Source organism: Callorhinchus milii, unplaced genomic scaffold (assembly GCF_018977255.1).
Source record: "Callorhinchus milii isolate IMCB2004 unplaced genomic scaffold, IMCB_Cmil_1.0 Scaffold6, whole genome shotgun sequence".
In the NCBI taxonomy this organism is placed as follows: Eukaryota; Metazoa; Chordata; class Chondrichthyes; order Chimaeriformes; family Callorhinchidae; genus Callorhinchus; species Callorhinchus milii.
Window position 1 is genome coordinate 12,251,801 of NW_024704747.1, and position 17,326 is coordinate 12,269,126.

At 44.9% G+C, this 17,326-nt stretch overlaps 1 protein-coding gene across 2 annotated transcripts; it reads left to right on the plus strand.

Annotated features, from left to right (window-relative positions):
• Nucleotides 1–5,772: 5,772 nt before the first annotated feature.
• Nucleotides 5,773–15,376, plus strand: s100b (S100 calcium binding protein, beta (neural)). 2 transcript variants are annotated; one of them, XM_007911080.2, is made up of 4 exons: nt 5,773–5,887; nt 9,944–10,102; nt 11,378–11,557; nt 15,056–15,376. In XM_007911080.2, exons 2-3 carry the CDS (start codon nt 9,965–9,967, stop codon nt 11,522–11,524), a joined length of 285 nt encoding a protein of 94 aa, XP_007909271.2. In that variant the 5' UTR covers nt 5,773–5,887; nt 9,944–9,964; the 3' UTR covers nt 11,525–11,557; nt 15,056–15,376. The 2 variants fall into 2 exon arrangements, with proteins under 2 accessions (XP_007909271.2, XP_007909272.1); XM_007911081.2 differs by having other exon boundaries at nt 9,949–10,102.
• The last annotated feature ends 1,950 nt before the right edge of the window (nt 15,377–17,326 follow it).

Consider the following 17,326-nt stretch of genomic DNA (forward strand, 5'->3'; position numbering starts at 1 on the left):
CTGACATTCTGTTGCCAACATGTCACCTTGAAGCCAGTTCAGCTTCAAGGAAACCCTGCTCACCTCACCTCAGGAGGATTCTGTAACGGTGGAGCATGAGCCCTGTGCTAAACACTAATAAAGGTACTCAGAGATTAGATAAAATGCTGCATCAGTAACATTAATGGCGAAATTATGCAGCTTGCTCTTTGGTGTAATGTTAATGATCATTGTATTTCATGCAGCTCTCATAATGTCAAATTGTCTCAAAAGGAACTATTGTAAAGTGCTGTGACTCTGTTATAGGGAACACAGCGGCTAATTTTTTGAACAGCAACAACCATGGAGTGGGTGACCTATTTTATTTGAGGGATTGTTGGCCAGGACCCTGGGGAAAACTCCTTCCTCTTTTCTAATAGTACCACATTAGACCCCATAGTCCGGGTAGACCACAATAAATCACAATGGCCCTGTCTAATCCTATGTTCCTATCACTTTCATAATAATAATATAATAATCCTTGCATTTGATATAGTGCTTTTCACGTCTTCTAGATGTCTCAAAGCGCTTCACAGAATATGCTGTAAAGTGAATTGACTGTATATTCGTGGGCAAAACGCAGCAGCCAATTGTGCACAGCAGTGTCCCACAAACAGTCATGGATTGAAAATGACCAATTTATTATTGTTTTGTTTTGGAGGGATTATTATCAGGTGTGTGGAGTAAAGAAACTTGTCCAAGGTTTTGCCCTGCCTGGAACTGAACCCAGGTATCTCACTTGCAAGGTGAGTGCTCTAACCACTGAGCTACAGGACTCCACAAAAATAATAATCCTTGCATCTTCTAGGCATCTCAAAGCGCTTTACAGAATATACTGTAAAGTGAATTGACTGAATACTTGTGGGCGCAACGCAGCAGCCAATTGCGCACAGCAGTGTCTCACAAACAGTCGTGGAATGAGTGACCAAATTATTTTTTTTCTTGAGGGATTATTATCAGACGTGTGGAGTAAGGAAACGTGCCCAAGGTTTCGCCATGCCGGGAATTGAACCCAATTCTCTTGCTTGCAAGACGAGTGCTCTAACCACTGAGCTACAGGATTCCACAGGTCATGTTAACTAAACTAAAGATAAAGATATTTTTACAATTAAAAAGATATAATTTCTCCTTGCCTTGATTTTCGTCCTGATTCCCTAGCAACTATCTTTGTCCTGGATTTATTATTATTTTTGAAATGTACTTCATTGGCTGTATTTTGACCTCTTTTATTTGCCTCTGACACATGTGGAAACCCATCACCATGCTTAAGAGTATCTAAACCACATGGAAATTTCCACGTGTCTGGAATGGAATGTGCTCTCTCTTCCTGGAGGGACGCATTGTGCTTACCTTTCGGAGAGTATTAGGCGCAGGTTGGCAAGAGCCAAGGTTTGGGGACCCCAGAGTGTGAGGTGCCCAAAACGCTACATCACATCATTGAGACATCTGTAAGCTCTTGACAGTATATATATTGTATAACAAAAACAACAACTTGCATTTATATAGCGCCCTCCACGCTGGGCGGTACCTCTGAGCACTTAACAATGATGGAGCACAAGGCCGAGCCAGGGACAGGGCAAAGGTGACCATTGGAGCGGTCGAAAAAGAAGCTCTTCAAGCACAACCTGAAGATGGGGAAGGAGGGGGCGAAGTGAAGGAGTTGAGGGAGGGAGTTCCAAAGTTTCGGGATGTAGTGGCTGAAGGCACGGCCACTGATGGTGGAGCAAAGAATTCGGGGGACACGGAGGAGGCCGGACCCAGTAGAGCAGAGGCAATGGGTAATGCTGTGGGGAGAGAGGAGGTTGGAGAGATAGGGGGTTGCTAAGCAATGGAAGGATTTAAACACTAGAGTGAAGATCTTGAAGTCGATCCGCTCTGTGACAGGGAGCCAGTGGAGTTTGGCGAGGACTGGAGTAACTGGAGAATAGAGAGGCAAGTATTCTGAATTTAAATAGGGCTAATTTTGTAGGTATGAGGAAAGATTTAGGTAAAATAGACTGGAGAATAAGATTAAGAGGTAAAAATGTAGACCAACAGTTGCAAAATTTAAGGATGTAGTGCAAAATTCTCAGAGGTCGCATATTCCCTTGCGGAATAAGAGTACCACAGGGAAAGCAATTCATCTGTGGCTAACTGGAGCAGTTAGGGAAAGCATCAAATTAAAAGAAAAGGCTTATAAAACTGCCAAGAAAAGCAGCAAATCTGAAGATTGGGAGAGTTTTAGAAACCAGCAAAATAAAACTAAAAAACTCATTAAGAGTGAGAAAAAGGAGTATAAGGTAAGCTAGCGAGGAACATTAAGTCTGACTGTAAAGGTTTTTACAAATATATTAAGAGGAATAGGCTAGTGAGGGTAAATGTAGTCAGAGACGGGAGAAGTTGTAATGGGAGACAAGGACATGGCAGAGTCCCTAAAAGGGTACTTTGCATCTGTCTTCACCCTAGAAGACACAACAAGTCTGCCAACAATAGAGATGCACCAAAGGGATAAGGACAGGGAGCAACTTAGGGAAATTTTCATTAGAAGAGAATTGGTGCTCGGGAAACTGTTAGCACTAAAAAGTGACAAATCCCCTGGTCCGGATGGCTTGCATCCCAGGGTTTTAAAAGAGATAGTGAAGGCCTTATGTCTGATCTTCCAAAATTCCTTGGATTCCGGAACAGTCCCCATGGATTGGAAGATCGCAAATGTCACACCACTATTTAAAAAAGGTGGAAAGGAAAAGATGGGGAACTATAGGCCAGTTAGTCTCACATCAGTGATAGGAAAAATTTTAGAATCATTGATTAAGGATGTGGTAGTGCGGTATTTAGGGGAACACAATATAATTAGGCCAAGTCAACATGGCTTTACAAAAGGGAAGTCATGTTTGACAAATCTCATAAAGTTTTTTGAGGGCATTTCGAGTAAACTAGATAAGGGTGAATCAGTGGATGTGGTCTATTTGGACTTCCAGAAGGCATTCGATAGTCCAAAAGATAAGGGCCCATGGAATTGGGGGGAGCATATTAACGTGGATTGGGGAATGGTTAGCGGGTAGGAAACAAAGAGTAGGGATAAACGGGTCCTTTTCAGATTGGCGGGATGTGACTAGTGGAGTGCCACAAGGATCAGTCCTTGGGCCTCAGCTATTTACCATCTACATCAACGATCTAGATGAGGACATCGAAGTTAATATATCTAAATTCGCGGATGACACAAAACTAGGAGGAAGTGTCAACACAGAGGATGACATTAAAAAAATGCAGCGAGACATAGATAGGTTAGGTGATTGGGCAGGTAGGTGGCAGATGAAGTATAATGTAGGGAAGTGCGAAGTCATCCACCTAGGTAGCAAAAACAGTAGAGCGGGTTATTTTTTAGAAGGGGAGAGATTGGAATGTGTTAGCGTCCAGAGGGACTTGGGTGTCCTTGTACACCAATCACAGAAAGTTAGTCTGCAGGTGCAGCAGCAATTAGGAAGGCGAACGGTATGTTAGCATTCATTATGAAAGGATTAGAGTATAAGAGTAGGGAAGTCTTGCTGCAACTGTATAGGGCCCTGGTGAGACCACACCTGGAATACTGTGTGCAGTTTTGGTCTCCTTATTTAAGGAAGGATGTACTTGCCTTGGAGGGGGTGCAGCGTAGATTTACTAGGTTAGTACCAGGGATGAAGGGGATGAGTTACGAGGATAGGCTGACCAATTTGGGCCTATATTCTCTAGAATATAGAAGAATTAGAGGGGATCTTATAGAAACCTATAAGATCATCAAAGGGCATGATAGAGTAGATAGTGGGAGATTGTTTCCCCTGGTTGGAGAAACTAAAACCAGGGGTCACAACCTTAAAATCAGAGGCCAGCCCTTTTGCACTGAGTTGAAGAAGAACTTCTTCACTCAAAGGGTGGTGAATGTATGGAACTCACTACCCCAAAGGGTTGTTGACGCTTAGTCCTTGAACATATTCAAGACTGAGATAGATAGATTTCTTATTGCAAGAGATATTAAGGGATATGGGGATAAGGCAGAGTTAGGTTATTAGCTGGAGTTAGATTAGAAGATCAGCCATGATTGAATGGCGGAGCAGGCTCGAAGGGCCGAATGGCCTACTCCTGCTCCTACATGTTATGTTATGTTATGTTATGTTATGTTATGTTATGTTACTGCGGTACAAAGTTTGGTGCGGGTGAGAATGCGAGCGGCGGAGTTTTGAATGAGCTGAATTTTGTGAATAGTGGAGGAGGGAAGACCAGTGAGGAGGACATTAGAGTAGTCCAGCCGAGAGGTGACAAAGGCATGGACAAGGATTTCAGCAGCTTTTGGGGTGAGGTATTGTCGGAGACGAGCAATGTGGCGGAGATGGAAGAAAACTGTGCTGGTCAGGGACTGTATTTGGGGAGGAAGGATAACTGGGGATCGAACCTGACCCCTAAGTTGCACACAGGTTCAGAGGGTTTTAAGGACAGGTCGGGTTGGTTGAGGAAGTCGGGACAGAAGATCGGACCATGAGACAGAAGACTCGGCGGGAGCTAAAGAGTATGGCTTCCATCTTGTTGAAGTTTAACTGCAGAAATTGGCATTCATCCAGCTCTTGATGTCCGACAGACAAGTTGACAGAACATCAGGGGACTGGGGGTCGCAGCTGGAGAGTTGAATGTCATCCCCATACATGTGGAAGTTAACCATGTGTCTGCAGATGACATCACCGAGAGGAAGCATATAGATGAGGAAGAGAAGGGGGCCAAGAATGGATCCTTGGGTTATGCCTCAGGTGACCAGGTGGAAACAAGAAGAAAAGCCACTTGCAGAAATGTAGTGTTGGCGGTTTGTAAGGTAGGACTCAAATCAAGCAAGTGTGGTCCCACTGAGTTGGATGATGGAGGACAGGAGGTGGAGGAGGATGGCGTGATCGACTGCAGCGGAGAGGTCCAGGTGGACGAGGAGGCGGAGGGAGCCTTGGTCATAAATAGAGAAGATATCATTAGTGACTTTCACGAGCGCTGCCTCTGTACTGTGAGCAGGGTGGAAACCGGACTGGAGTGGTTCGAGTAGGGTATGGAGGGAGAGGTGTACACAAAGTAGGTTGGCAACAACGCATTCCAGAGCTTTGTCAAGGAAGGGAAAGTTTGAGATAGGGCTGAGGTTGGAGGGATCAAGGGTAGATTTTTTAAGGAGAGTGGTGATGACCGTGGTTTTGAGGGGGAGTGGGATTGATCCTGAGGTCAGAGACTAGTTAATCGTGTCTGCCAGCAGTGGGCAGAGGTGTAGAGTGTAATGACTATGTATTTTGTTGGCAAAACGCAGCAGCCAATTGTGCAAAGCAACATCCTGCAATTGGCCAAGGAGTGAGAAACCAATTTTATTTGGGGAATTGGTGACTAGGACACTGGGAGAGAGAAACTCCCTTCTCTTTTCGAATAGTGCCACAGGATCTTAACGTCCACCTGAACTGGCAGGCGGAACCTCGGTTTAAGATCTCATCTGAATGAAGGCATCTCCGACAATCAATTTTCTCCCACCATCCCTCAGCACTACATTGGTGCATCAGCTTAGATGATGTGAGTCCAAGTCCTGACGTGGGGTTTGCACCCACAACCATCTAACTTAGAGGCGACAAGACAATGGCCCCTTTCAGATAAATCTGCTTCATCATTGTTGGGTCTATTAAGTTGCAGCTGATGTCTTGCTGCTAAGGGACGAGGAGCACTCTGGGCGATGATTGGTTGAATGTGTCCGCATAGAGACTGCAGTGATTTCAATGCAACATTTCAACTCACAGCTTCAGGGAGGGAAAGGGGAGGCGGAACAAAAGTCCCACTGTTCTTAAAAGAAAAACAAATACTCAACCATTGTGCGCAACTTCATTTGGAGACAAAACAGAGACAGGTAAGGATGTGCAATTAACTGTGATTAACTGCTCATGAAAAAACAAATGCTAATTAATAACCAGTTTGAAATTCAAGATGATCTTAAGATAATCATAAGAAAAAGAAGAATTTTTGCATTTGATAATTCTTTCACTTCGGGAAGATGTCTCAAAGCACTTTGCAGGATTTTTCACTGTAAAGTGTGTGTTGGTGGGGTCCCTCTGGGGAGGAGAGAGAGTGTTCAATTTGCCCGGCAAATTTCACTCTGTAAACAGGTGTGAAGTGAACAAGTGAGCTAATGTTATTTTTTTAATTCGAGGAACGTTTGTTATTGTCATAATATCAAAGGAAATACAGTGAAAGGGGAAAATATTAACTGCAGTTCAGGTAATTGGTTGGAGGTGGAGGAGTTTGAAACTTAGGATAAAGTGAGTGAAGATGTCAAAACTCAACAGGTCCTTTGGGGTTAGAATGATACAGACTTACAGGAACTGACAAACCTTTTCTCTCCAGACTGATATCTGGAAACCACATTGCTTTTCTGCGCACGGGAAGCAACGACAATAACTTGCGTTCACATAGTGCCCTTCACACGGGGTAGCATCTCAAAACAATTCAACTTGAGGCAAAGTTTAGAAGCTAAAACTTGTCACAGAGTCAATATTCCAAGTCAGTCTCCGTAACATTATCAGGAAATGTTTTAAAGCAAGCTAGCAAGCTCCGGCGCTAGTCTGGCTTTGTTATTTTACTGTCCAGTGGACTAAGCCACAAATTTGTGACAGGTTTCCCAACCAGATTCATGAAATGTTAAACCAGGGTCCCTTCTGCGTGTTCAGGTGGACATTAAAGATCCCATGGCACTATTCAAAAGGAGAAGAGAGCTTCTCTCTACCGGTGTCCTTGTCAACAATCCCCCAACTAAAATTTCTGCTTGTGGGTCATTGCTGTGTGCAACTGCCTGCCACATTTCACCCACAAAATACATAGTGAATTTACTTTATAGTATATTCTGTGAAGCGCTTTGTGATATCCCAATGACGTGATAAGACGCCTTATTAAATGTCAGGATTATTATTATTATCTGCTCTCACCCAAGCAGTCTCAATATCTTGCACTTTATCCTCACGCGGCTCCCCGTTCCCCAGGGATCAAGTTCAGGATCCTCATCCTCACTTTCAAATCCCTTCCCCCCCTACCTCTGTGACCTCCTCAAACCCTATCGTCCCATTCACTCCCTCCGCTCAGCTGTTTGCATCACCGCCCCGCCCACCAGAGCATCAGTGGGTGAGCTTTTAGTCATTCTTCCCCCCACCCTTTTACCTCATCCTCAGTGTCACTCCACCTCAACCCAGGGTTCCTTCTCCTCATCCTCAATGTCCCTCCATCTTATCTTCAATGTCCCTACACCTTATCACCAGAATCCCTCCCTCCAGAGTACTCCCACCTTTGAAGCCCAATTCAAGACCCATCTCTTCGACCACGATTTTTGTCCTAGCTGGACAAGCAGCAGGAAAGCTTCCCAGCCAGTGCTCTCAATGGCAAGCTATGCCGATTTAAGTTGGTCAAACTCGAGCAACCCACACTCTGGGGTTCCCCAAGCCTTGGCTCTTGCCAACCTGCACCAAATACACTCCGGAATTAGGTAACAGGGCACATCCCTCTGGAGGTGGGGAAGAGAGTGTACATTCCATTCAAATATATGGGAATTTCCATGACCATGTTTAAAAACATTCAAACCTGACTCTCCCCAGAGGTCTCAGCGCGCTTTCGTCATCTTTCCCCTTCTTCCCATCTCACTCCCAGCTCCGGTACCCAGCCTACACTGTGAAACATTTTTGAGATCTTCCCAACGTGAAAAACACTGTGTAAATGTAAGTTGTATTGTAAACATGAGGCAACTGTCAGGATAACAGTGACTCAGGCTGGAAGAATGTTACCAATGGAGTTCCACAGGAGTCTTGGGACCTCTTTTTTAATATCTTCATAAATGATCTGGAACTAGGAATCACATGCACGGAGGCTAAATTTACAGATGATACAAAGCTAATGAAGGTGGTAGACTGCAAAGCTGAACAGGAGAGGTTAACAACAACAACAACAACAACAACAAGATTGCATTTATATAGCGCCTTTCACGTCGGGAGGACATTCCAAGGTTTTGACATTTGGGTCGGGACCCGAGCAGGGGGCAAATGGTCAGGGTGAGGGGAGGGAAGGGAGGGAGGAGGATTTGAACATACTTGGGAATTGAGCAGATCGATGGCAGATAAATTCAATGTAGGGAAATGCAAAGTGTGGGGACAAAAAATCCAGGAAGGGACAATTATTTAAATGGCTAGAAAATAATCTGTATGGAAAACAAAAAGGACCTGGGGATCCTGATTGACAACACATTGAAAATATTGCAACAATGCTCGGTGGCATACCAGATGCTGGGTTGTATTAAAAGGGCAATATTGAGCCAAAATAGTGGGATAATCCTGCCGCTTTATAAATCATTGGTGCAACTGCAATTGGAATACTGTGTGCAGTTTTGGTCGCCACAGTACAAAATGGATTTTGCAGTGATTCAGGATAAAGAGGAGGGCAACCAGAATGATTTAGGGGACTGGACTATGAGGAGTGATCAAGTAAACTGGGCATGTTCATGATGGAAGAGGGGGGGAGAGGGACGAGGTGAGACGAAGATTGGGAAAGAGAAGGGGGAGATGGAGAGAGAAAGTGGGGGCATAGAGAAGGGGAAGGAGGAGGACATTCTCTCTCCCCCCTCTCCCTCAGGCACTCTCTCTCTCCATCTCTCACGTATTCTCTCTCTCAATTACTCTCTCATCCACTCCCCTTCTCACACTCTCTCACACTTTCTCTTCCCTCTCACACTCCACCTCCCCCCTCTCAATCACTCTCTCCCTACTCTCCTCACTTCCCCTTGTCTCCTTCTCTCTCCCACCCACACTCTCTCCATCCCCTATCAAACTCTTTCAATCAGCCTCTTTCAATGTCCCCCGCTCTCTGTTTCGTTCTCTCCTCCCTCCACCTACCTCAAACGCTCTCTGACTCTCACACGCTCCCTCTCACACACTCTTCCCTTATCATACTCTCTCAATTGTTCTCTGCTCTCCCTCTCTCAATCACTCTCTCACTGTCTCTCTCTCTCACTCCCCCTTTCAGCAACAACAACTTACACTTTTATTGTGCCCTCCACTCAGGGTAACATCTCAGAGCGCTTAACAGTGGAGTCCAACTCAGAGCCAGTGGGGGTTTGGGATGGGGTTGGCTGTAAGCACAGTCGAAGAGGAAGGTTGTCAGGGGGGATTTGAAAAAAGGGAATAGAGGGAGCAAAGCAAAGGGATTGAGGGAGAGTGTTCCAGAGTTTTGGGGCAAGTGGCTGAAAGCGCGACCTCCGATGTTGGGGTGGAGGTTGTGAGGGACAAGCTGGCCGTTGGTTGCTAAGGACGCTGTTGGTAAGATATGCGCTTACTTTCCTGACAGACTGCAGCAAATACTCTGAGTGCTGGGTCCTCCCAAACACCAGCTCCTGATGCTGCCCTGGGAGGATGTTCACCAAGGAGGGAGGGAGTGGAAGTTGGAATGGTGGAAATAGCCATTGGCTGCCTGCGTACCACACAGGCACACTGCTCTAGATCACGATAAGGTGTTTTATCTTGTTCAGAACCTTTGAACCAGAGGACACGCCCTGTGATTAAAGGGGAATAAATACATAAGAGATCTGCAGGACCACAATTTTGGTGAGCAAGTAGTATGGAACAGGTTCCATAGGGAGACAGTAGATGCAGAAAGTGCTGATTCTTTCAAAATCAAATTAGATTTCTTTGGGGAAATAATATCTTGGTATACAGTATATAGTTTGCAAGGCAAACTGGATGGACCTTGGTCTTCTTTCATCTAGCAAATTGTTATGTTCACATCGGGAGGATGCCTCAAAGAGCTTCACAGGATTTACTGTAAAGTGTAGTGACTGTGTATTTTGTTGATGAATCGCAGCATCCAATTTGCACCTAGCAACGTCCAGCAAACAACCACGGAGCGAGTGACTGACACTATCTGTTTGCTCCAGTGCAGAAACTTCGTGGCAACAATGTCTGAGCTTGAGAATGCGATGGTCGCAATTATTGAGACGTTTCACAAATATTCTGGCCGCGAGGGGGACAAGCTGAAACTGAAGAAAGCAGAGTTGAAAGAACTCATTAACAATGAGCTTGTTAACTTCATCGGCGTGAGTATACATCTACCCCTCTGACAACACAACAACCTATCTGAGGACACTCTTATTGAGTTTTAGTTGTACTATTCAACTGGATCAAGTTCAAGATCCTCCTTCTCACCTTTAAATCCCTCCACGGTCTTGCCCCATCCTACCCTTGCAAACTCTACCAACTGAACTGCTCCCTCCATTCAGCAGGCACTGGCCTGTTCCATGTACCCCACCCTGCCCGATCCAACTGCCCCACCATCGCCGGTCGAGCTTTCCATGTATCTACCCCCACACTTTGGAACTCCATCTTGGAGCTTCTCCACTTCGCCCCTTCCCTCACCTTCTTCAAGGTGCATCTCAAGATCTTCCTCTGTTACCATGCCTTCGGTCATCTTCCCACCTCCCTCACACCCCCTCGACCCCCAACTCCATCTTGAGTGCAAACTGTCCAGTAACTTAGGACATCCTCCTGACGTGAAAGGCCCTGTATAAATATAAATTTATATTGCATTGTATTGTGTGTGGATATATGTGTGCGTGTGTCAGCCTGGCTCAGTGGTAGCACTCTCATCTCTGAGTTACAAGGTTGTGGGTTCAAATCCCAAATCGGGACTTGGAATCACATAGTCTTAAGTTGACACTCCAATGCAGCGCTGGGGATGTGCTACACTGTTCCAGACCTTTGGATAAGATATTAAACCAAGATTCCATAGCACTATTCAAAAAGAGAAGGGAGTTTCTATCTCCCTGTGTCCTGGCTTACAATCCCCAAATAAAATTGGTCATTCACTCCATGGCTGTTTGTGGGACTTTGAGGTGCACAACTGGCTGCATGGATTGCATTATGACATTGTGATTCCCACTCTACCTTCTTCACTTGGTTGTGTTGCTTAATTAATAATTATAACAATAAGAAGTTGAAGAAGAATAATAATAATAAGAATCCTTACATTTGATACAGTGGCTTATCCCATCATTGACACGTCTCAAAGCCATTCACAGAATATACTGTAAAGTGAATTGTGGACAAAATGCAGCAGTCAATTGCGCACAGTAATATCCCACAAACGGTCATGGAGCAAGTTTGGAGGGATTATTATCCCGGAAAGTGATTCACCAATCGACTAATAACGGGGTTCCTACTTACTGCTAGGTAAACAGAGGCGTGTGGAGTACGAAAACTTGCCTAGGGTTTTGCCCTGCCAGGAATCGAACCCAGGTCCTCTCGCTTACGAGGCGAGCCTGCGAAACCACTAAGTTACGGGACACCACAAAGTTTGACTTTAACCCTTTCAGGACATCAAAGACCAGGAGACACTGGACAAGCTGATGGAAGGACTGGATGCAGACGGAGACACAGAGTGTGACTTCCAGGAGTTTGTGGTCTTCATCGCCATGGTTGCAGCTGCCTGCCATGAGTTCTTCGTCCACGAGGATGAGTAGAGAAAGAGAGAGAAAGTGTTGTCATGGCACGATGTGAGTCAGCCCTCACTCTGTGCACAGTCTAGATGGGGTGGCCGGTCAATCATAGTTCACACACAACTATCTGGGGCATTGTTGGCCAGAACACCAGGTTTGCAACCAAGCTGCGGGTTGGGATCAGAGAGGGGTGGAGGGTAAAGAATTGGAGAAGGAAAGATTACTAAATGCATGGTTGAAGCGGAAGGTCTTGAGAAGAGCATTCAAGGAGGTAAGGGGAGCAGACATGGTAGAGAGTCTGCAGGAAGAACGTTCCAGAGAGTGGGGGTAGAAAGACTGAACACCCTTTTTTTTAAGGTCTGGAGGATGCCTGAAAGCATTTCACAGAGTGGTAGCACTCTCGCTTCTCAGTCTGAATGTTATGATTTCAAGTCAGAACGGACTTGGAATCACATAGTCTAAGCTGGCACTCCAGTGCAATGCTAGGGCAGTAATAATAATAATAATAATCCTTGCATTTGAAAAAGCACTTTTCACGTCGGAAGGACGTCCCAAAACGCTTCACAGAATACTGTAAAGTGAATTGACTGTATATTTGTAGGCAAACGCGGCAGCCAATTGCGCACAGCAATGTCCCACAAACAGTCGTAGATTGAAAATGACCGATTTATTATTGTTTTTGTTTTTGGAGGGATTATTATTAGGCTCTGTGTGGAGTAAGGAAACTTGCCCAAGGTTTCGCGCAACTTAGGGTTAGGAATTGAACTCCGGTCTCTCGCTTGCAAAGCGAGTGCTCTAACCACTGAGCTACAGGACTCCACAATGCAGTGTTGCATTGTTGGAGATGCTGTATTTTGGATTAAACGTTAAATCGATGTTCCATCTGCTTATTCAGGTGGATGTTAATGTTATCCCATGACACGATTCGAAAAGAGATGGGGGTATCTTTCTCCTGGTATCCTCGCCAACAAATAAAATTGGTCACTCACTCCATTACTGTTTGTGGGACACTGCTATATGCAACTGGATGCTGTGTTTCACACACAAAATACACAGTCACTACACTTTACAGTAAATCATATCAGTCGGGACCATAACATTTAATATGATTTATGCAAAGTCCGAGTTGCAGGCAAACTGTATAAGTCGTATAAAATCTACACTGTGCTTGTAACAACAACAATAACAACTTGCGCTTATATAGTGCCCTCCACACAAGGTTGTGTCTCTGAGCGCATAACAGTGGTGGAGCCTGACTCCGAGTGGGAGGGGGTGGAGGTGACCTTCGAAAAGGAAGGTTTTCAGGCGGGACTTGAAAAGGGGGAGAGAGGGGGCAAGATGGAGGGATTGAAGGAGAGTATTCCACAGTTTTGGGGAGTAGTGATTGAAATCACAACCTCCAATGGTGGAGTGAGGGGTACAAAGGACAAGCAGGAGGCCGGAGCCAGTTGAGTGGAGGCGCCAAATGGTGGATTGGGGAGTGAGGTGCCAGAGAGTGAATGGATTTGAACATGAGTGTGAGGATCTTGAAGTCGATCCATTGAGTGATGAGGAGCCAATGAGGCCTGCAATAACTGGTGAGATGTGGGTACGGAGTTTGGTCGGGTAAGTATGTGGGCGACAGAGTTCTGAATGAGCTGGACCTTTTGAATAGTGGAGCTGGGGAGACCAGCGAGGAGTGCATTTGAGTAGTCCAAGTGGGAGGTGACAAATGCATGCTCAAGGATAAGGTACGGTCGAAGGCGGGCAATGTGATGGAGGTGGAGGAAGGCGGTCCTGGTCAGGGACTGGATGTGGAGGAGGAAGGTCGGCTAGAGGTCGAACTGGAAGCCTGGATTGTGCACTGGTTTGGTGAGTCTGAGGGAGAGGGGAGTCTGGGGAGGTTGAGGAGTTAAGATTCACAGGAGTGAAGACATTGACAGGAGCCGAAGAGTATGGCTTCCGTCTTGTCCATATTCAGCTGCAGGAAGTTTGCACTCATCTGGGCCCTGATGTCTGTCAGACAAGCTGATAGCACATCAGTGGACCTGGAGTCGATGGAGGAGGCAAAGTAGATTTGTGTGTCAACCGGATATATGTGGAAGTTTACCGTGTGTCTGTGGATGACATCACCAAGAGGGAGCATATAGATGAGGGAAAGAAGGGGGCCAAGGATGGAGTTCTGGGGTACCCCGCAGGTGACCAGGCAGGAGCGGGAGAAGAAACCATTTGTTGAGATGAAGTAGAGGCACTTGAATAATTCAATGCAGCCGGTAAGTGCGCATGTGGTGATGTCATTTTCCGCAATTCAATGCAGGTATGTGCAGGAGTAGTGGAAGGTAGGGGTGTGGCGTTATGAGTTAGGAGTTGATTAATATGACTTATGCAAAGAAATCTAAACGGTTTTGATAGGAAACTGAATGGGACTTGGGTGAATGTATGATTTAGGCAATTATACAGTTTATAAAGATAGGACAAGTGAGTTGTACTGTATTCTGTGAAGTGCTTTGAGACGTTTGAGGTGGAATACCAAAAGCAAAAATAATTATTATTTACTGTGAAGTGGAGTGACTGTGTCCCTGTAGGCATACAATGGCAGACGATTTGTGCACAGCAGATGATGATGTGTGAAGCTTTGCAGTTAACAACGTGAGCAGGGTCTATGGGATAACACTTAAATGCCGAGGTTCATTTTGTGTGTTCTTGACACAAACATTGAGGGAAGAGAGACTAAAACCAAAAGGAATTCTCTTGGGCTGCAACAATGTAAATGTGGCCCACAGGAAAGTCTGTACACTCAGTAACCATGGCATTATTACCATGTTTCAACACTTGGTTCCAATCAAGCACTTTGAGACGTCCCTCCGATGTGAAAGGTATTATATAAATGCAAATTATATTGCATTGTTCTGAGTCTTGCAGTTCAGAACATTTTAAGAGCTTCTGAACCAAACTGTTTCATGCCAGCTCTTTTTTTTCCATAAAAGAATTCATCACTGGGGATTGCAGTTCCCAACGATGGGGGAGATGTGGCAGAACCCCAGAGCTCTTTGGAATCACGATTAGGCAAAAAGGACAGTCAAAATCTGAGGAGAATAATTTCATTTGCATAAGAAATAAACTAAATCTGGTTACTCTCCGAGCTGCTTATTCCCCATGCCACCAGCCGCCACCTTTGCTTGGCTCTGACCTCCCAACTTGTCCCTCATCCCTTTTGCTTCACCACTGGCAGCCGTGTTTTCAGCACAATGTCCCAAAACTCTGGAATTTTCTTCCTCAATTCCTACACCTTGCCCCTTCCTTCCCCATTTTCAGATTAATACCTTCCTCATTGACAGTGCCTCCCCCCCATCCCCCCAGCTCGGTATCAGGCTCCGCCACTGTTAAACACTCCAAGATGCTACATTCCTTGAAGGGCGCTATAAAAAATGCAAGGTGGTGGTCTTGTAAATTTAACATGTCACATGTAACTAGCTCACCTCCAGGTGCAAAACAACTTCAAATAAAATTGTAACTCTCATTCTCGTTTGCGATGTAAAACATCTGGTGATTTTTGATTTTGTTTTTAACATTTAGGGCATGTCAGGAAGTATCTTGGGCAGACTCGATGGGAGTTGAGCGCAGCTCTGAGCAAGTGTCCGACCCTCCCAGTATAATTTCAGCTCTACTTAGTCCTTGAAGACGCCTTGTACTCTGCCTAATACATATGATCGCACGGAGCAGTAGTGGCAGACAGGAGAATTGCCTTGGCAACTGAACACAAATAACTGCAATAATGTGCCATTTAACTAAGTAAAGCATTAACTGTTTACTCTGAGTACAACTAAATGGCTCAACTACTTACTACAAGACTAAAAACCTCTGAAATGTATCAATAAATAAGGAAATTGTGTTGGACCATTGTCCATTATGTGTCTTTTTTTCATTACCCATTTTCAGATTAAGACCTTCGTCTTTGACAGTCCCTAAGGTCACCTCCCACCTCTCATTATGTCTCATTAAGAACTTGACATGCAGTTCCACCCTCTAAGCTTTACGTAAACCAATGGTGGCCACCCTGTGGCACAGTGGCCCCCACCGAACATTCGCACAAGTCTAGGTACGTCTGTTCTCGATCGGTAGTGTTTTTAGTTTTTTCTTGATGGAATATTTCTTGAATCATGGCATGAATACTCAATCAAGAAAATGTATTTTGGTGGCTGACCATAAAGGTTGGCCATTGCTGACTTAGATCTGCAAAGATTGTATAGTATGGAAGCAGACTATTCAGTCCAACCATTCAATGCTCTATATACACACCCCAGGTGAGTCTCTACCCCAAGTCTTACTCCCTTCCATACCCTTCGAATACAAACAGTAACCCTTAAGTTTGATACAGCCCCTTTCACATCGGGAGGACGTTTCAAATGGCTTCACAGGATATATTGTAAAGCGTAGTGACTGTGTGTTTTGTGGGCGAACTTGGCAGCCAATTTGCACACAGCAATGTCCATCTCCAGGGCTCAGGGCTATTACCCACTGAACCTTTGGATAAGCCAAACTATTGCACGTGGTTTTATTGTGTCAATGCTCTGCCAGTGGTATTATATAAATTGCTGTGAGAGGCAGGTCCAAGCACAATCAATGAGCCTAACCAGACCTTAATTACATCTTTCTACGGACGTTTGGGCCAAGCCCTTTTGTGTGGTCTGACTTTAATGCTCTCTTTAATATTCCTGGCTTTATGCTTGAGAGAGGGGCTCATGTCATTTCGCATCCAGCTGTTCTTTCCTACGCATTTGTGTTTCAACACCCTTTGTCATGAGTCCCTGGATGCTCTTTGAAACACAAAACCAGGAGGTAATGTTATCTGCCTGCGGCTGCTGCATAATTAAGTTATTGTACAATTGACAAATAAATCCACAGAAAGACTAAAGCTCCATCACTCTTCAGAATTGAGCAAACATCTCCTCTCTTAAAAGCTAAACCACAGATTTGAAAGTTTGTATTGAAAGATGTTTCCTTTTCAGTTACTGATGGGCAATGCTGGTCTGCTGGCGCAGTTGGTGAAGGCCACTGTCCAGTGTGGTCCTGAAGCAACACTGACTAAGAAATCAGTTGAGTTTAGATTTCCAGACATTATACTCAAACTGTACAGTGCTCAGACCACTGGTCAGACCACATCTTCAATACTGCATATTGTTATGGTCACTGTGACATAAGGGGTCCCTAGAGGCAGTACAGAGGAGAGCAACAAGGCTGATCTCCAGTGTAAGAGGAATAAGCTATGAGTAACGATTAGACAAGCTAGGTCTCTTCAGCCTTGAGAAAAGATGATTCAGAGGGGACCTCATAGAGGTTTATAATACTTATAACTGGGATTTAGGTTGCACCAAGACATTAGAACAAGAGGACACAGGTTTAGAGTTGTAAAGGACATCCAACTGATCTTGTGATCTTGTGAAGATTGTCCCAGGTTTGATTCTTGGTCTGCCATGAAATAAAGTATAGCATCATCATGTCGGAAGGACACAATTTACTGCAAAGTGTGTGTTATGCAGCATGTAAAACAGGAAGGTTTTTCCATGGGCTGAATCATTACGCCTCAGTCATCACTGCAGGCCTTGCAATCAGGGGAACATCGGGATGTGTAATTGCATCGTGCAAACTGGCTGCCACATTTGCCTACAAAATATAGAGTTACTGCACTTTACAGTAAATCCTGAGAAATGCTTTGAGATTTCCTGATGTGGAAAGGCACTACACAAGTATAATTTATTGTTGTTGTTGAAAGGTGCAAAAGCAAACATAACGATTATTTATATTTATATGACCAAGAACCCAATGCCCATCCCCACTGTGTTCTTT

Coding starts and splice junctions, on each gene's coding strand:
- s100b (XM_007911080.2), top strand. CDS start 9,965: ATGTCTGAGCTTGAGAATGCGATGGTCGCAATTATTGAGACGTTTCAC. Junction 10,103..11,377: donor AGCTTGTTAACTTCATCGGC/GTGAGTATACAT, acceptor TAACCCTTTCAG/GACATCAAAGACCAGGAGAC.